This window comes from Callithrix jacchus, chromosome 14 (genome assembly GCF_049354715.1).
Source record: "Callithrix jacchus isolate 240 chromosome 14, calJac240_pri, whole genome shotgun sequence".
NCBI lineage: Eukaryota > Metazoa > Chordata > Mammalia > Primates > Cebidae > Callithrix > Callithrix jacchus.
This window is the reverse complement of record NC_133515.1, coordinates 28602914-28623058: the sequence shown is the minus strand read 5'-3', so window position 1 is coordinate 28623058 and position 20145 is coordinate 28602914. Positions and strand designations below refer to the sequence as shown.

Here is a 20145-nt window from a genome sequence, read left to right as displayed (position 1 = left end):
TCCATCTCTTTTTCAGTGAGTTGGAAAAAGTCAATCTTGAAATCCCACATATCAGGAAAGAGAGAAAAGAACTGTGTAGCTACTTTTGTACATATAAAAATCATAGGTTTCTCTAAAATGCATATTGAGACTGCATAGAAGTTCAGCCCTAAAATGCTGCTGGTCCCAAGCTATGTTAATCTAGTACAAATGCCTTGCTAACATTTTTTAAATAAATGAAACCCAAAGGCAATAATACGAATTGACTCTTTCCCTACATGAAAAAAGAAAGCATTCAGACAGAGTAAAACACACTACAGGCAGAGTTAAAGGCAGTGACAGACAGGGGAGTGTTTTCATAACATTTAACAGACAGGGAATTAACCTGGGCAACATGAAGAGCCAACAAAAAGAGGAGCACAAAGCCTAAGAGAAAAACTTAGGCCATGAACAAGATACACAATGGATGACAAACTACAAATCAATATGTGACAAGATGCCTAGCTTTACAACTAATAAGAAAATAAGTATTATTTTATTTTATTTTATTTCAGATAGAGTCTCACTCTGTCACCCTGTCACCCAGACTGGAGTGCAGTGGCATGATCCCAGCTCACTACAACCTCCATCTTCCAGGTGCAAGCAATTCTCCTGCTTCAGCTTCCTGAGTAGCTGGGACTACAGGTCTGCACCACCAAACCTGGCAAATTTTTTTTTGTATTTTTAACAGAGACAGGTTTTCACCATGTTGGCCAGGCTGGTCTCAAACTCCTGACCTCAAGTGATCCGCCTGCCTCAGCCTCCCAAAGTGTTGGGATTACAGGCATGAGCCACCACACCTGGTTGAAAATAAGTATTTTACATTAAATATTAGAGCAGGAAAGGTGAGGATGACCACCAGGAATAATTTCTGATGGCAAATGCTATAGTTGCCACACCCTAGGCCACCTCCTTCTCCTCTGATTCTTAGAAACTGTCCAGCTTAACCTTGGGACTGTGTCCCCAGGAGCGGCTGAGAACATCATCCCAGGAATCAGACAGGCCTGGTCTTGAGTTTATGCTCTGCCTTTCACCAGACACGTAACCCAGGACATATATTTCTATCTCCCTTAGCCTTAGTCTTCCCATCTATAAGTGGAATAACAACTGCCCCAGGAGACTGTGATGTTAATATGAAATCATTCCTTAAACTGGCACCAGGTAGCACAGTGCCTGGTATACTCCCCAAACTGGGTTTACAACCCACATGAACACAAATGCAAATCTTTCCCTAAAAAGATTTAAAATTAGGCAGGCATGGTGGCACATGCCTGTAATTCCAGCTACTCAGGAGGCTGAGGCAGGAGAATCACTGAAACCTGGAAGGTGGAGGTTGCGGTGAGCCGAGATTGCACCATTGTACTCCAGTCTGTGCAACAAGAGCAAAACTGTCTCAAAAAAAACAAGATATCAATAATAAGACACATCCTAATGTAAGAAATGTTATAATGTAAAAAAATGTGGGTCTATGGCATGGCAGTCCCTTGATGAAATTGTTGCCCTGTACTTCAGAGAAATTGTTTTTAACATTCCCAATTACGTTTCTATGAAAAAACAAATTTGATGTCAGAAAATCAAATCTCATGGCTACACTGGTACATCTGAATCAAGGCTATTTTTTATTTCTGAAACAAAGATTTGATTCTTAGATGCAATGGCAACAGATACCAGTATTCAAAACATCACTGCTGAGGATCTCCTTTTCCAAACTACACTTTAAATGCATCTCTGATTCTAAAAACAGGCCTACACACTTAGCAAACATAGGGAAAAGGAAGGCAGCACCTTTGAACAGGATAGTCACCTTCTCAACACACCAAGACTGCCAAAAAAAAGCAGAGCTTCAAAAAAAGAAGCTGAAAATATCACATGGTACATGCTGATGGAACGGATACTGCAAAGACAGACGACTTGGGTGCTAGGGCCCCTTTTGATACTGGCTGGAAACTTTCTGGATATCCTCATCTGCCATACAAAGGTATGGGACCAGTAGGGTTTTAAGGTTTACTTTCTGGCATTAAAATACCATAATTCTGAGGTTCAAAAATACTAGCTCTTATTCCCTATTTATTCTAAAAGGCTCAAGTTACAGAAACTACTGACCAGTTTTAAAAAGACTTTTAAACTTCACTTCACTATTTCAACTTCAAGGGTGCTTACGAAATCCTTAACTTCCTCATGGAGGAAACCTTTCTCATTTTTTCATTGTATTCTCTCTCTCCACTTCAACTGGATCCTTTTCCTTTTTTCATAAGCTATATAACAGATTTTGTTTCCTTCCTTCCAACAGGGCTCTGAAAGGCCTCTAGCAGTGCTCCTCTGAGTTTCTTTGCTGCTGCTAACGCTAATCAATATTTCAACACTATGACCTTCAGTAAGTAATGTACCATAAGTTGAAACTTAACAGAGGGAACAAAATTCCCTAACAGCTGTAGCTCTATTAGCTTCACAGCCTAAATAATTTATAGTCCCTTTAAAAAAAGTTTGCAAGGTGATGTTGTGGCTGCTACTTTTCTTGTGGAAGTGAAAATGGGCTCAGAAATGTGGCATGAGAAAGAGGAATTAGAGGTTTGTGAATTTAGAGGTGTTTATACATTAAACATTGCTGTCTGTAACCCCTCTAAATATAGAATATACCTTGGTTTAGATTTCAGACCTTTAATAACAAGTTAATCACATGACTTGGATAATTCAAGCACACTCCAGTAACAAAACTAAACCAGATGGTCAATTTAAGACCAAATAGTTCTGGGAGTCTAGGAAGAACAAACTTCCAGTTCTATGGGAAGAGGATTGAGAGTACTGCTAAAGGTGGAGTAAGGAACTAGATCTTTTAGACACTCTTCCTTTCTCCTCTAGATTCTTCTACACAGCAGACCTGCCTGAAGCTAGGATCTTTCAGAACCTCAGACTACCAGGACCACAGAAGAGACAGACACAGGTGGGCAACTTCTTCCTGGGGTTTCCCACCACAGTGGCTGTGCTGCACATCTGGTCTTCTACATTCTAACCTAGTTTCTATTCAAATTACACTGGTTTAAAACCGTATCCAATATACTTCATTCTTGGTGCTCAAATCCTACTGACCTGAGTGATTACTGGGTATAATGAATCCTTTTTGACCTTCTGCTCACAACATCCTCAACTGTCCTTGAAATTACACAATAAGAATCGCCAGAAAGCTTTACCAAACAAACCAACTATTTCATACTTGCTAAAGTTATCTAGCCAGACCTTTGTCTTCAAGTGACTGGCAACTAAGTGTTGGCTATTGAGTTCACACTCATCAATGTACACTTTTAAAATGTAATCTTCTCAAGAAAGGTATTAAGTCTTATACAATATTCAGCACAAGCAGAATTAATAGCAAAGTGGAAGAAAAAAACTGTTTACTACATACAAGATACTTTATATAAATTGCTTCACTTATTCTGCAGTGAACCCAGATCATCCTGCACGTTATCATTTCTAAGATGCATATTTTTTCACTTTTTTAAAAAAACAGGATACATGTGACAACCATTGGTGTGTCACAATTTTAATAAGCGATCGGTTTTCATTCTTAGTGGTAAACAAAATAATGGTCCACCTTACAGGTGATGGTGCGTCAGACTCATTAAAATATGTTAATATTTTCATCTAACTAGAAACATTAGTTGAAAAACAGATTAAGAAAAGTGTTCAGGGTTATTACACAGACTGAAAAGGGACTAGCCAGACTTCAAACCATGATGTGGCTGATTCCAAAGTTTCTTTCTACTATAACCTACCTGAGAAGCACAGAAATTTGAATATAGCAAGAATTTTTCATAGTCAGCATGTCTCAAAGACTAGCAACCTTGGGTGCTAAGTTTTCAGGAACTGATGTGTTCACAAACCGCCTGGTGGAGACACTGCAAATATGCTGGTTTAGGTCCCAGCCAACCAAAACTTCTAGGGGTCTATGCGGCCATTTCGACTCACTCTGTGTACAGAAACGATCTTTCCCCTGACATTACAATCCTGCGGAGGGGGAATTCGAGGTGTAGAACCTTTCCGTAGTAGGGACACCCTCATTCCCCAACTTTCTACTGAGACTCTTCTCCTACCTCTCAACCCAGACACTTACCCTCCCCACCAAGTTCACCCTGGACCTCTTCACCCCCAACTCCAAATAAGGCCAGTCTAGACGCCACCCCCACCCTGCCACTCGTCACCGCGGGACAGAGAGCAAGCTTCTAAATTTGCAGGGCTCCCAGACCCGAATCCTAGCTCAGCCACCCAATATCTCCATCTGCAAGCGGCCTAAGTTATGGCCCCCTCCTGTCGTATCCAGAAAAGCTCCTTCCTCCGTAGAAGTCCCCCACTCGAATCCTGAATTCCAGCGGCTGCCAGGCCCCCGCCGACGTCCCGCCCTGGAGGACCCAGCCGCGGCCTGGGCCAGGACATTGGGTCCGGCAGGGCCAAGAACCCGCGAAAGCCAGGAAGATAGAGTCCTAATTGGACTCACGGAGGAAGCTGCGCGACAGGAGGCGGGCGGCGGCTAGGCTGCTGCTGCCGGACACCATGGTCGCGATGTCAACGGCAGCGGTAAGAATTGCGGTCATCCGCCAATGACACTCCCAGGCCCCCGTGGACCTAACAGGGGCAAAGGCCGGAGGAGGCGGAGGGTGGCCACAGTAGTCGCCTGAACAAATTTCCCACAGCCGAGGATTCTTTACGAAACAGCGGGGGTGGCAGGTGAAGATAAAAAGATATCCTATAGGAGAATGAGATAATAATTCGGCTCCTTCCTAGAAACTTAGGTTTGATTAACATTAATTATAAGCAGCAGCCGAGGGAAAACCCCCACGCGAGACTGGCCGGCGAGTGGCATTGTGGGCAATGTAGTCTGATGGCCGCGGCTGGTTCGTAGCTTTTGAGGGAAGCTGAGGGAAGTGAGCGAGAGAGCGACAGTGACACCCGGGAGACTAGGGACTTGAAGACAAGGAAGGAAGAAACAGCGAGGTGAGGTGCGAAGAGCAGTGCCAGAACTTTGTATCCTAGGCCCATTTCCTGCCCTTTCGCTTTCCTCATTTGCTATTAGGATAATACTTCTCACCGCCTACCTTGTGCCTGGAACCGGACGGGTTGCCGGGAGACGGGAATCTGAACTGACACTCGTGGCCCGTGAAGGGAAAGACGTGATGAGAAAGATCAAAAGTTATGTTTATGACACTTAGTTTCTTGGAATGTGGATTTTTAGTTAAGTAATCATACAGTCTTTGACTAGCACTAGGTGTATGAGTTTATTCCCTGAAGTTCCTAAGGGCTGAAATTCGAGGTCGGATGTGACTTTGCTCCCTTTCTGGACAAACCGTGCTCTCCTTCTGTAACAGCTTTAGAAGGAACCTCAGAGAGCCCCAAAGTCAAAAGGTAAACAAGAGGTGAAGTAATCTGCGTCTCTGCTGAAAACCGTGCGCCTGAGATTTCTCATCAGAATTGTCAATAAAATTCTAATCCTAATTTATTTAGGTAGTCATTATAACTTGCACTGAGCTGTGAGATGATGAGTGGGATTACTCAAGGAGATTGCCCAATACTTTATGATCCAAATATTGTCATTCTCCAGTTGGACTGTGCTGCAAATAGACTCCTCCCTCGCGGATCACGTTCTTGTGATAATTAATAGTATCAGTGGTTTCCAAATATATTCATTGTAACAAACTGGGTATTTTTTATAGCAAATAAATAGAAAACCCCTTGCTATTTTAAATAGAAAAATTCTTCCTGTGCTGTCGCTTGGTAAGTTATATGTTTCGTTTCATTTAATCGATAAAATACATGATGACAAAAAAAATATACTTTCAGTACACTTTTAATGAAAATTTGTATTTCCATGAAGACAGGGATTTTTGTTTGTTTTGTACACTGAAATATCCCAGCACCTAGAACAATGCCTGGCACAAATAATGCATTGTTGAATTGAATTGATATATCTATGAGAAATGGTAGTATACAGATTGTTTTTTGGATCCACAGACAATCTTTGATGGACTTAGGATATTTCAATCTCTTGTAATAACTGTACTGTAATAATGCAGGCCTCCATAACAACTGTTTCAGTACCGACTGAGTGGTTAAGTTAAACATTAAAAGTCAGTGCCCTTATACAAAGGCTGGGATGTAACAAAAGCCCACCAAGGGTTTTGCCTAGGCCTTTCCTGGGCCTTAAAGCATAACAAAATGACGAAAGAATTCTTAACAGGACCCATTTAGGATTAAACAAGTTTTATTGGGGGTCCGAAGAAACTCCTCAGGCCTCCACAAACAAGTTTGTTGGAGGTCTGAAGGAACTCCCCAAACCTCTGTGACTTAGCAGGAGACAAGATAAGGGTAATCACCCCAGCACTTAAACCCATGTAGATTAAATAAATTTACTGAGACTCCAGAAGAACGTCTTCAGGACTCAGACCTTAGTTATAGATTAAAAGCATATAAATGCAGATTGAATTTTGGAATCACACAGGTCTGGATTCAAATTCCAACTCTGCTGCTGGCTATGTGACCTCTGGGTTTCAGATTTCATTATGGAGATGGGGATGAAACTCCTATTTCATAAAGGTGTTGGCTGGGTGCAGTGGCTCATGCTTGTAATACCAGCACTTTTGGGGGTCAAGGCAGGCAGATAAGCTGAGGTCAGAGGAGACCATCCTGGCCAACATGGTGAAACCCCATCTTTACTAAAAATACAAAAATTAGCCAGGTGTGGTGTCACACACCTGTAATCTCAGCTACTCGGCAGGCTGAGGCAGGAGAATCACTTGAACCTGGGAGGTGGAGGTTGCAGTCAGCCGAGATCATGCTATTGCACTCCAGCCTAGGCAACAAGAATGAAACTCCGTCTCAAAAAAAAAGAATAGGATTTTTCTATTTGTCTCAAAACTTTATCTAAAGCCCTAAAGCTGAAGACAACAAACCTTACTTACCTCCACATTCGTAAGGAGGGCTGTCTAGGAGCTACTTCTCTCTGAAGTTTGATAGGTGGCCAGACTTGTCTTGGAATTCTTACCCCCACATCCCAGCCTGCTTAGATAAGCAAAAGACTAGAATTCATTGTATGGGGGTGTGAAGGGAAAATAAATCTCAGGACCCCAAAGTCACCAAGCTAAGAGAAAAGTCCGGCTGGGAACTGCATCAGGCAAACCTACCTTCCATTTCATTCCTAAATAATATACCTACAAAATAATAAGCTACATACCTCCCTCACAGTTAGCCCACAGGAAATGTCTTGTGGACAAAGGACAGCCAGAACTAGAGTCATCCCTCTGAGGCACATCTGAGACAGATGCATATCTGATTGTTTCCTCTGCCCTATTATGTATGTAAAAATGCAAATTAACTGAGCTAGACTAAATTTTGTGTTCGGTGGAAGGCTGATCAAGGATTCAGAAGAATGCAACCTTTTGTCTCTTATCTACTCTTAACCGGGAAGTCCCCACCTTACTGGATGGACCAATGTACATCTTACAAATATTGATTGATGTGTCATGCCTTCCTAAAATGTATAAAAGCAAGCTATATCCCAACCACCTTGGGCACATGTCATTCAGACTTCCTGAGGCTGTGTCATGGGTATGTCATTAACCTTGGCAAAATAAATTTACTAAATTGACTGAGACCTGTCTCAGATATTCTGGGTTAACAAGGATTTGATGCTTCTGAGTCTAGAGTTGTCAGTTTAATGTTCCCTTTTCCTTCCACTCCCAGCCAAGTTTGTGGCTGAGGGCTTCTTACCAAAATATTGCTGGTATTAAATCTCAGGATAAGACCCTACAGAACTGCAGAAATTCATGAGCCCACCTTAGTTATATGAAGAGTAAAAAGTTCCTCTTCAAAGTTTCCCTTTTTGTTAAAGAATACATAATGTGTTAGAAATAACAGTTTCTTTTAAAAACATTTCCTTCGGGCTTCCTAGTTTTTGCTAATAGCTCTTTGTTAAGCCCTATGTAGTTGTTAAGTATAGTAAGGGAATAAGTACATTCTGTGTCCTACTTTAACCAAGTTGTTTATTCTGGCCTATAGCCTGCTCAGACATGTTCGAACATGCTCAGGCACTTCTCAGCTTATAGCTTACACCTCTTCCTTATTTGGAAATGTTATTCTCCTAGTTTCCTGTAAACAACCCCCTTCCTTTCTTTGTTCTCCATTACACATTGTCCTATTTAGGAAAGTTTTAAGTTTTTAACCAGTTGCAATCAGTCTAGATTGTGCAGTCCAGCTTCAGCCAATAGAGATAGGACACAGCAGTAAGGACCCAGTGTATCCAGGATAAAAATCTCTGCTTTTCTTTGTTCATGGGTGCTCTCATGACAATCAGGCTTCTGAGAAGCACCCTTTCAGCAGAAAGTAAAATTGCCTTGCTGAGAAAATTCTTTGTCTGCGCGCTGGTTCTTCTTTAAAGCACCAAAGAACAAGCATTTGCTTCTAACAGTTAGCTAGAGTAGGTCTTGGTCAGAGAATGCTTGAGAAAACTTGAATTTCGAAGGCAGACCTAACTGTTAAGGCTTATGTCTGCCTCCTTCCTAGAGAATTGTAAAGGCAGGAGGCTAGCTGGAGCAGCCCTCATCAGCAGGCAGGGCAGTGTTTGGTGTATCAAGATGTGTTAATAATCCTGTGAGTAAAATGCATGTCAAGAAAGAAAGTTAAGCTTCCCCCTAGAGACATGCCATCCTCTGAGGCAAGGAACCCTAGCATAAAAGACTGTAGAGAACTCCCAGAGGGAGGAGGAAGGCAGGGAGAGTTATAAGAAAGCCAGCCAAAGAGTACCTAACTCATGTCAGCATACTGTGCAGGGGAGTGGGGGAGGAGTTTCTGAAAAATCTGTGAGGTTCTCACAAAGAGCCCAGATTCCAAAGAGAGAACTGACCTTTAGGAGAGAACCACAAATAACACCATCTAAGAGATTTTATCCAAACCAAACCCCACCGCTGCAGCAATGTACAGCAAGGGTGTGAAGGGAGGAGGAGTAAAAGAGAAGGGGAGGAAACAGACCTCAACCCCTTCCTTCCCAGCTGCAGGTTGTGGAGCCACAGATCATGCCAGACCTGGGAGGGAGGGAGAAGTTTTAAATTAGGTATAAGGTTGAAGTTTTTAATTGGATTGGATGGAACCTTTAGTTGTTGGTTTTTGAAATTGGTAATTTATTACCATGGATCAAAATTCAAATGGTATAATGAGTATTAAAATAGGAGCAGTGAGAAATCTTCCTACACTGTCTCCCCACCACCCATTTCTCCCCAGGCAAAGCCAATATGATCCAGTTTCTTGTGTATCCTTCCAGAGATAATTTTTGTATGTATTAAAGCATATATATATATATGTGTGTGTGTGAATAAGCAGGGTCGATTAAAGGTATGTGCCTGGGAGAGTCAGGAGACTCAGCAGTCTGGGTGGCTGGTGTCTAGAGTAGCAGCTCCAGGGGGTGTCTTTTTCTGAATAACTTAACCCAAAGTGGTCCCTGCTCTTTGCAACCAAGAATCTTGACAAGACTGAGTTAAGTAATGAGTTTCAATCTGTAGGAGCAAAGTCTCTCATTTGCATTTTTTTCATTTACGTTGTTTTTAACAAAATAAATTTATTATAGTCACTCATGTGTGGAATCCACAATGGGTTTTCTGCCTATTTAAGAAATTTTGGCTCTTTATATTTAAAAGTAATTACAGTTAATATATCTTACCTTGATTTTATGTGAGCCCCCAACCTACCAGAATGTAGATCCTTTTCCTTTCACCAGAGTTTCGTCTAAATTCCTGATGTGATGCTAGGGTGAGGTGAATGTAGTGTAAGGAGCATCTGGTCTCTGTCTGTGCTGGCATCTCCTGATACGTACATCCTTCCATCTGGTCATTAGTTGTGGTCCAAATTAATGCTGCATCGTCACTGACTCCTACTTTGAAAGCTTGTTTTGCTCTGGTTCTGCCAGGTATCTCTGGGCTCTTCTCAGGCATATGAGAACCTTTCATCTGTGGGCTCCAAGAAACTTCCCCACTTGCCAAAACATAGCATTTAGCTACATTTTGCCACCAGTCTGCATCCTTGCTCTGACATGCACTCTTGCTGTCTCACTCTGTCTTTTTTCTATTCCCCTGGAAGTTCCAGCTTTGTGGAACTGTTAGAAGACAGGAGTCCCAACCAGACCCCAAGAGAGAGTTCTTGGATCTCTTTCAAGAAGGAATTCAGGGCTCCACAGTGCAAAGTGAAAGCAAGTTTATTAAGAAAGTAAAGGAATGAAAGAATGGCTACTCTATAGACAGAGCAGCCCAGAGGGCTGCTGTTTGCCTATTTTTTATGGTTATTTCTTGATGATATGCTGAAGGGGGTGGATTATTCATGCCTACTCTTTTTAGGCCATATAGGGTGAATTTCTGACATTGCCATGGCATTTATAAACTGTCATGGTGCTGGTGGGAGTGTAACAGTGAGAATGACCAGAGGTCACTCTGGTCACCATTGTGCTTTTGGTGGGGTTTGGCCAGCTCCTTTACAGCAACCTGTTTGATCAGCAAGGCTTTTATGACCTGTGTTTTGTGCTGACCTCCTATCTCACCCTGTGACTTAGAATGCCTTACCCATCTGGGAATGCAGCCCAGTAGGTTTCAGCCTCATTTTACCCAGCTCCTATTTAAGATGGAGTTGCTCTGATTCACATGATTCTGACAGACTCCTCAAACCTGTCTGGTAATTATTTTGACTACCCCACCTCCATTCACCTTTATGTTGGGGTAGTAGGGATGGGGAGATAGCACCTGAGCTCTCCTAGTTTTTCTTTTTTCCTAACCTGAGGATCCTTTTCTGATCTTGGAGACATTAACTCACATTTTTGTCCTAAATCTAAATTATTTCTGTCCTGAGGTCTTTGAGTTACACATTCCCTTCCTGAATCAATGGACCAAGAAAGCCAAACAGAAATTGGTTGGAGAAAGGGGGCTGAATATTTGTAAGGAGAAGGTCAAAGAATAGAAAGTAGTATGGGAAGCAAAAGCATTTGTAAGTGTTACAAATCTTACTGCTATAATCTGGATGTGCTAAAACTTTGCATGAATTCACCCAGGCAATCTGACTGTGCCACGTGGAAATGGAACAAAAAGAACCTTCTCCAGGCCCAGTTCTGCCAACTTCTTTCTGGAAAAATAAAATTTGCCTTTCAAAGGAAAAATAGCTGCTTCATCCCCAGTGATACAAGCACACTTAAAGAGAAACGTGGTGTAGCCAAGAGAGTCAGGTTCCTAAGGCCGATGAGCCAGCTTAAGCCCTCAGGCCCCACTGTAGGTACTACTAATCCCTTCATAAAACCAACAGAGGGATTAGGGAGCTTGTATCCTTCACCTTATTTAAGGAAGATAGTACAACACAAATTAGAAACACTTAACACTTCCTTCTAGGAGAACTAGGAGGAAAGATGAGTCAGAAGAGCCAAAGATTATTTTCATCTGAAGTATAGCCTCAAAGAAAATCACACAGCACAATTCTAAGAAAGAACCAGCTAATACCACTGGCCAACTTGAGCAGAGACAGATTCTTTCCCTCTCCTCTGACAGGGAGTGGCACTGCTAGTTGGGGATATGCCTTTCCCAAATAATGAGGACAAGGAACTTTATGAAATGCACCTACAGGGTTCTCTTGAAAGCCAGTGACAGTTTGTTGAATGCTTGATCTACTCAGTACCTCTGAAGGGGAGGTTCCATCTGCATTGGACCTTATAGGAAAGTCAAGAACTTTGACCTCTCCTCCAGAAGAAATGGATTCCAAATATAGTTTCCTTTCCCCATACTTGAGCCCTGTTGCAGATTTGTCCCCCTGGGAAGCCAACACTGAATACCCTGTGCAAGAGTACCCTGGGGACCAAGCCTGTTGAAAGGAAGGGAAGAGAGTAAGACTGGGTAGTGGGAAACATCCAGCTGTTTGTTACAGCCCCAACAACAATCTTGGCTAAAGCCCTTAGAATTGTCCTGAATTGCACCAGATGGTCAGACTACCTGAGTTCTTATCTGGCATCCAGAGGAAGGAGATTGCACGATTAATTGAAGATGGTAAATAAGGGGATCTTATTGCTGATGAAAGTGGCTGTCAGAGGGAAGGGGAGCTGAAAAGGAAACGGAGTGGGAAGGTAATCTTCCCCTGGAGTTTAGCTGTCCCTGGATGGACTCCTCTCTGATGCTATGCCATCAGCTGTCCCTGGCTGGACTCCTCTCCAATGCTATGCCATCAAGCTGCCCCTCTGAAGTCAAGCTGCTTCTCTCTGATGTCTAACCATAGTCTCCAACATTCAGCTGCTTATCCCCTCTGCCAGCTGAGTTCTGGGGTGTCTATAGGCACAGGATGGGGGGCAGGGCAGGTCATTGGTGGTTTTAGAAAAGGAAACATTTGAGCAGAAAAACAGGGATGTATGGTCTCACTTTGGGCTGCAGTATCAAGCTTTTCAGCTTGAGAGTGGGGCCCTCGCTGGAAACCCTCTTCTGCCCAGAATTTCCCTGCCTCCTATCTCTACCACTCTCATACTGTCCAGCACTGGATCCCGGCTTTCTTCCACCACCTCTATGAACTTCTGAAGACTTTTGCCCTATTTTCAGGGCAATGCTGTCTCAGAGGAATTAGATACATTAGGGCTTTTGCCTATTTAATGGATAGCCTCTTCCAAATTACACATTTACAATCTAACAGAGATTGCCAATGTCTCCACATAAGAATTTATTCATGTTAAAAATTTTGGAAAGACACCAGAAGAGAGCAAGAGTCCCTGAGACCCTGAATGTAACTGAAGATACTGTAACCCACTCTGTAGAGGAGAGGGAACCGTAAAAGAGTCCCAAGAGTTAGTACTAAAAAGAGAGAAAAGTAGGGCCCTGAGGCCTATGGAGAAGCTAGTTGTGGCCTGAGAAAGGACTCCAAGGTGGAAGAGAATGACTCCCTTCCTTGTTCTTGATGGACAAAGGATGCTACAAAAATAAAACCCAAAGCTACCAGGTTATGGAAGCTCTGGCTCAGGCTCCACCATTCATCTTCAGCATTTTCATGGCTTGGGCTGTGATAGTTGCCTTTTTCATTGAAGCTTTCTGTAGTTGTGAAATAAGTGGGAGTACTGGGCTTTGTAGATTAATGTCATTTAACAGCAGTTGATGGGTTCTGTTTGGACTTAAAAGGAAGCATCCCTTTCAGTGCCATTCTGCAACATTGTCTAACAAGCCCACTAAATAGTTATTCTCTACAAAGATGAGCCTTTACTTGATTTGGTTTCACAGTTAATACAAAAATTATATGCTTCTTCATTATAAATTTTACAGATAACTTCTACTCTGGGATTTATGATTGTTTTCCAGATTTTCCCCCTCGGTTACTTCATTACTTTTATAAAAGAAAGAACAATCAATAGTTTTGGTTTTTTATAGATGAAAAGATGTGCTTAGGACTGAGACTCTGTGAAGCTCTGTTGACTAATAGACTTTTATTCTGGTAGAAATGCAAATTATTTCTATCCAGCAGAAAAGAAAACCCCAAAGATTATGCTTTTGTTGCACTGTAAGTACATTTCTCAGTTTTATATCTCACCCGGAAATCTGTGTGCCACAGCTCCTCACTTGTAAATAGGGGTAATAACAGTACCTACCTCATATAGTTATTGTGTGGATTAAATGAGATAATCTGTGTAAAGTACATAGAAGAGAGACTAAATCCTAGTGGACAGTAGTAAATACTAAACAGACGTAGACCATTATTTTCTTAGGCTCATTTAACTGAAAAACTAGGACAAACCTTCAGACATAGCTGGATCCAGTTACTTAAAGAAGTCATGGTCAGGTGTGGTGGGTCACCCGTGTAATCCCAGCACTCTGGGAGGCTGAGGCAGGTAGCTCACCTGAGGTCAGGAGTTTGAGACCAACCTGACCAACATGGTGAAACCCTGTCTCTCCTAAAGATATAAAAATTAGCTGGGTGTGGTGACAGGTGCCTATAATCCCAGTTACTGGGTTGGCTGAAGCAGGAGAATCAACTGAATCCGGGAGGAAGAGGTTTTAGTAAACTGAACTCACATCATTGCCCTCCAGCCTGGGTGACAGAGTAAACTCTGTCTCAACAACAACAAAAAAAATCCTAAGGGCTTTTCTCACTTGAGGCCTGCATCCTCACAGTACCCTCTACATCCTTCAATAAGAGAATGCCTCTGTCTTGGATCCTCCAGGAAACACATCAGAACCAACTAATTGGAAAGACTTGTGTGTACTTGTAGGGGCAGATGCCAGTGAATTGGGCAGCAGTGGGCAGCAGATATTTTAGGCAGATAGGTGCATATCCTTGAATCTGTGTCCTACTACCACCACTTAAGGCCCCAAAGACTTACACCAACCCCGATGTCCTGGATTATTCCATTTACTCTTTAGTCAAAGACTTTCAAGTGCATGGTAACACCAAGATGATATCTCTCCTTTAAAAAAATGTCTCTATGAATTTAAGAGAAGCAAGATAAAATGGTAAGTAGGAAAGAAACAAGAGGTACCTTGAAAAGCAAATGAAAATGGCCTCACATGTTCACCCAGCGCTGGTGAAAGTGACAAAACTCACTAACATGTGAAAAAGAATACACATGGACTTCACCATCAACAGTCCCTGCTTCAGCAGAGATCACAGCATTGTTACCTTGGGAAAATCACCTAACTTCTCTAAGTCTTAGATTCCTCACTTGGATTTAACAGGACCCAAGGAGCAACTCATATGCTCGACTTTGTTCCCCACGTGCTGCAAACACCAAGGAAGTCAGCTGTTCAGATTTACCTCCTCTATCCCAATTTGTGCCTCTTGATGCTTATGACAGTCATAAGGAGGCAGTAGGTATCTATACCACTCTGGCAGAAAGAGTTAGAGGTGACAGAGGTTAGGCTGTAGAAGCCTGCATTCTCAGGCAGCATTGCTGAGCAATCCTTTCCTGCTAAGCAGTACCACAGTGACTCTAGACTACTGGTTCAGGTATCTACCACCTTGTACATCCACCATCCTCCCTTGTTTCTGTGACCCACTCTATTCTCACCAGACAATATTGGCTCTGCCTCTATGCCTTCCTCTAAGAGAAGCTGCACCCTGTGATCCTAGATGGGTCCACTCGGCTCGTCTGAGGGAAGCCATTTTCAAAGGCTCCCAGGCAGTTTCCTGCGCTGGCTCTGCTGTGACATAGCTGGCAACTTTTTTTGCTAAAGAAGAGGGAACCCACCTCCTGACACAAACACAGACACATGGAAACACCTTCACAGATTTAATTTTTGGGGGGACATTCCTCCTGTATATAAAATATGGATCACAATACCTACCTCATGGGGTTATGATACAAAATAGAAAGAACAACACACAAGAAAAGTATATTGCACACTTCTTGGCTCAAGGAAGGTCCTTGGTAAATGTCAGTTCTCTTTCCCTCTAATCCAATTAACTTATTTTTACAGTGGTATTGGAACTGACTGGCATTTAAGTCATATCTCCAGGTGAAATCAATAGCCAAAGTTTTGGATCTTCCTGAAAGTGAAATAAAACCAGGCAGGCACTTAATGTGCCTTGATTCTATTCAGGCTATTGAATAGCATCATCTCATTTTAAAAAGATAAATCAAGAGAGATAATACAAACTGCTCCCTTCTAGAGGAAGCTGAGAGTTCTTTGTCTTCCTGCAGCCTTAAGACAGTCTGAGGGATCTGTCCAGACCAACTGCTGTCTCACTCATAACAGGCAGCAACCCCAGATTCACAGCTTATTTTCTCCAACAACTGCTACTCAGGAGGTAGCCCCTTGGGGCAGATGTGGATGTGACTTATCAGGGCATAGCAGATGTGGCTGTGAATGACACTTGTTCTTATTGTTTAAGGCAATCATAGTGCTGAAGGAGCACAGATTGAGTGTAGGGGGCCTGGGAAACCTTCCATGCCTCCCTGGCTTACTTTCCTGCCAGCAGGATTCAAGTTTCCAGGAGGAGACACTTAAAAATGCAGATGTCAGATAAGAGGGAGGTAAACACAAAGCAATGAGGGTAAAACATTTTATTTTATTATTTTTTTTTAAAGACAGAGTCTCACTAGGTCACCCAGGCAGGAGAGCAGTAGTATGATTATAGCTCACTACAGCCTCCAACTGCTAGGCTCAGATGGTCCTCCCATCTCAGCCTCCCAAATAGCTAGGACGACAGGCATGTGCACCATGCCTGGCTAATTTTTTAATTTTCTTGGGTAAAATCAGAGTCTCACTATGTTGCCCAGGCTGGTCTTGAATTCCCAGGATCAATCAATCCTTTGGCATTGGCATGCCAGTGCTGGGATTGCAGGTGAGAACCACTGTGCCTGGCCAAGAATTTGTATTTTTAAAAAGCTCCCCACGTGACTTTCATCCAGCCTCTGGCATTTGGCAGCTCGCTGCTTTTGACCAGTAGCTCTCAGGATTTTATACTCAAAGCCTTGATACTCCCCCTAATGCTGTTTACATGTGTGCCAGCCAATATTGAGGATAACAGAATGCCACAAGGATAGACAGTGCTCAAACTACCTGCCAACTGTGAAACGATCAACCTAGAGATAGCACAAACTTGGAGATGGATGTTAGAAATTTGCACAGTCATGGTGGGTTGTGTGCTCTCTCTCTTTCCTCTTTCCCCACCTTTTTCTCCACTCCCCCATCTCCCTGGGATATACAGTCATCTAGAATAAGCATGAGGGCATGAGAAAGAGCACAGCGAAGTTTATGGGTTTAATATAAAAACCTTATTTTAAAATAAGGTTTGTAGGAAGTACAATGAACATTCAGGACACAGAGTATGCCTAATGCTGACATTTCCAGCTTCCCATTTGTCCTCCTCTGATATAACAGACAGGGAGAGGGAAAGGGACCTCATTATTGTCAGGTGGGAAGTCCAGCATCTTCGTGTGTGGCCTCCACTGACACCTTTGGGGTAGGGCTCTATTATTTCCAAGTAGGGATAAAAATCCCAGCTCCTCACAAAGACATCACCCTACTATCTTGGTCTCTGGGGGTGCAGGGGACACCTGTTACAGCTGAGCAAGAATGGAAATCTAGGTTGCCCATTTGGTTTTGGTGACAGAAACAGGGATGGTACTGCTTTTGCCCATTGTGTTTGGCTGGGGTAGGGTAGTTTTACTCTAAAAGATTTCTATCTTGCTCAGCTGCCCCTTTCCCCATCTTTTGGCTAGAGAAAGCATGCTTTTCTATTCCCGTCAGCATTTCTGGATTGCTGACGTCTGCATCCAGTCCAGGATATGTGAGGCAGAAAGAAATTCCAGGAAACTCATAACATCATCCCTTAGGTCCTTAGATCCCTAGTCAATCTGCCATCTTTTCTTCACATTCAGTCTGCTTATACTTATATATAACATGTAGGTATTTTAGCTGTAATAAATTGGAAGAATAGGGTCAAGTGTGTCTATTTCATTTTGGTTTGGAACCAAAACCTGACAGCAAAGTGTTGTACTACTTAATGCAGACACAATGTTCACCAAAACCAAAAGTTGGTATTTGAGCAAGATGTTAGCAGGGCTCCTTTCTTTACTGGAGGCTGTGGGGGAAAGTTTCTTTCCTTGCCTCTTCTGCCTTCTAGAGACTGCCCATATTCCTTTGTTTGTGGCCTCTTTTTCCGTCTTCAAGGCCAGTAATGCTGCATCACTTTGAACATTCTCTTATAGTCACATTTCCCTCTGAACACAGCTGGGAAAGGTCCTCCACTTTTAGGGACTCATGCAGTTAGATTGGGCCTACATGGATAATCTGAGATAATCTCCTCATCTTGAGATCCTTAAGTTTAGTCATATCAGCAAGTCCCTTTCGCCATGTAAGGCAGCACGGTCACAGATACCAAGGATGAGAACGTGGATATCTTTGGGGAGCCATTGTTTTACCTGCCACAGCACTCCAGTTATTCAAGTATGTATCAGGGTTGCAAATACTAAACTAACTGATACCACCAAGTTTTCTTTTATTATAGAGATTCTGTAATTCTGAGTTCTGAACCCAGTCCTGTTCTGGGTGCTTTAGGAAATTCAAGAGAAGGCAAAAATTCAGCCTTTGCTAACAGTCTAACTCAGAAGATAAGCCCAAGGCACAAGAAGCAGTTAAATAACTTTGAAAGTATGACAGAATAGAGTTTGAGTCTCTCTAACCTCCTTTATTCTTCTCCATCCTAATCTCTAATGAAAGGGAAATTTTAAAAAACAATAATGTTGAATTTATGCCATGACAGTGATCAGTGTTATCTAATGGGGGGGCGGTGTTGGTGTAGGTGCTCTACTCTTAAGAATTAGCGTATTAGTCTATTCACCATTGTCCTTCCAGGAGGGAGTCTGGAATGAGTTTCACGGGTCTCAAATACAGGACGGAGGTGGGGTAGGATGCAGGTAGAACCCTGGGGAGGGCAAAAGGGTAGAAAGTAAAGAAGAAGAAAACAAGGAAGGGGAGGAGAGTGGGGCCTTTAGGTATCTACTCAGGGCTGACTCTGATGGAATCAAAGACCTTATGAGGACAGTAAAGAAGTGATTTGGACCATCATCTGAACTCTAGGTGTTTTCATGATCTTCCTGCCTTAAGCCCTAGGATGAGCAAGTCAGATAGTGGGTGGAAACTATAGAGGGGCAGAAAAATAAGGTTGCATGAGGCTGTACTATGTGCTGCTATAAACACACATTCTTTCTGCTCAAGAGAGATTTTGGTTTTTTTTCTTCAATATTGGAGATTTATGCCCTCCCAAAACCTTCCTAAAGACCAGTTATGTGCCCAGTTCAGTTTTCAACCCAGCTCTATGTCTTTATAGCAAGAGTGGTTCTTAGTGCAACATCATCTGTCTGCTCATCTGAACTGATATTTCTGGGGATCTTCCACCCTTTCCACACTAATACAGTCCCAGCCACTGGCTCTGCTCATCTGTGGGACTTGGAAATGTTTCAGGGCTCACAAGATACCTTGCTGGCCTTGTCCCCAAACTCCAACCTCCTTATTTGATGTCCATGCTTTCAGAAACAGAATTGAAATGAAAGTTTTAAATTATTTGATGTGTCCCCATGTTCAAAAATCTTCATTCCTCATAGGATAGATACTTGCAATACTAAGTTGTTAAAAAGAGGTTCAAACTGTGATTTTGCCAATGATACCAATTTTGTGTGATAACACGGAAAATATTTTATCTTAACTGGTGCATTTACCCCTTTGAGACTTCTATAGCTTCAGTTTAAACTCCCTTTTCTGCTTCATTTCTCATTAAAGACATTAGTTTATCCCCCACACTACCCTTAAATTACTCAACGTTTCTAAAACACATGCTAACATATTCACAATTCTGTACCTTTACTTTGAGTATAAAATACAAGGACCCAAAATCTTGAGAAGCCAGCAGGGGGGAATAAGCTTGGGGCTCTTCTTAAATGGTGTCCAAATAAATTTGAAGTCATCAGTTTCTTGAAGTTCCCCCTCCCTCAGCTTTACTCACCCTTTAGCCTGCAGATTTCTTGAATGTCTGTTACTTCTTCCACCTCAAGCTGCCTGGTGTTTATTATAACCTGCTGACACCTTGATACAGTTGGAGAAAGGCAGGGAAACAAATGTACACAGTGATTACCCAAGGCCTTAATCTTACCACTCTGGGCTGGAAAAAGTCAGGAAAAGGCCTCCAAAGGCAGGTGACTAGAGTGTGATAAGCATCTGAATTATTTTGTCTGCTGGTTAATAGCTAAATGGCTTGCCTTCTTTATTGCCAATGCAAATCTGGCTGTCTTCCAGATCTACATGGCTGTTTGCCTTTCCCATGGCAAGAAAGAAGGAGTTTTCTCTCACCAAAAATGCAGTAGAAGAAAAAAACATTCAGCAGACAAGCGACAAAGAGGCCAGAGGAAACTGGTTCTACGAAACCATCTACAGTGTTCCTTGGACTCAGAGGCTTAGGCATTTAACGATTTGAACCAATCAATCACTTGTTCATTCAACAAATATTTATTTAGCATCATCTATGTGTTTGGACCGTTGCTCAGTGGCAGGTTACAATGGTGAGCAAAAGAGGTTCTCTGATACCTGGAGATCAAAGACTCACCTGTGGATGCCAAAGGAGCCCAGAAAAACCAGGCTGTAGGTCTGACAACAT

General features: G+C 42.5%; 2 protein-coding genes across 3 annotated transcripts in view; one reads left to right on the top strand and one right to left on the bottom strand.

Annotated features, from left to right (window-relative positions):
- Window positions 1–4621, bottom strand: part of SUCLG1 (succinate-CoA ligase GDP/ADP-forming subunit alpha) — a 37160-nt gene extending 32539 nt beyond the window's left edge. Inside the window, exon 1 of the mRNA XM_002757564.6 lies at window positions 4508–4621. Within this exon, the coding sequence (XP_002757610.3) occupies window positions 4508–4604 (97 nt within the window). The 5' untranslated portion in view covers window positions 4605–4621. The remainder of the gene's footprint in view (window positions 1–4507) is intronic.
- A 296-nt stretch (window positions 4622–4917) lies between these two features.
- Window positions 4918–20145, top strand: part of DNAH6 (dynein axonemal heavy chain 6) — a 411305-nt gene continuing 396077 nt past the window's right edge. Inside the window, exon 1 of one of the 2 annotated variants that reach the window (XM_002807522.6) lies at window positions 4918–5004. The gene's annotated coding sequence lies outside the window, so the exon portion shown is untranslated. Of the gene's footprint in view, window positions 5413–20145 lie in introns of both variants that reach the window. The other variant, XM_035272122.3, reaches the window with a different exon arrangement.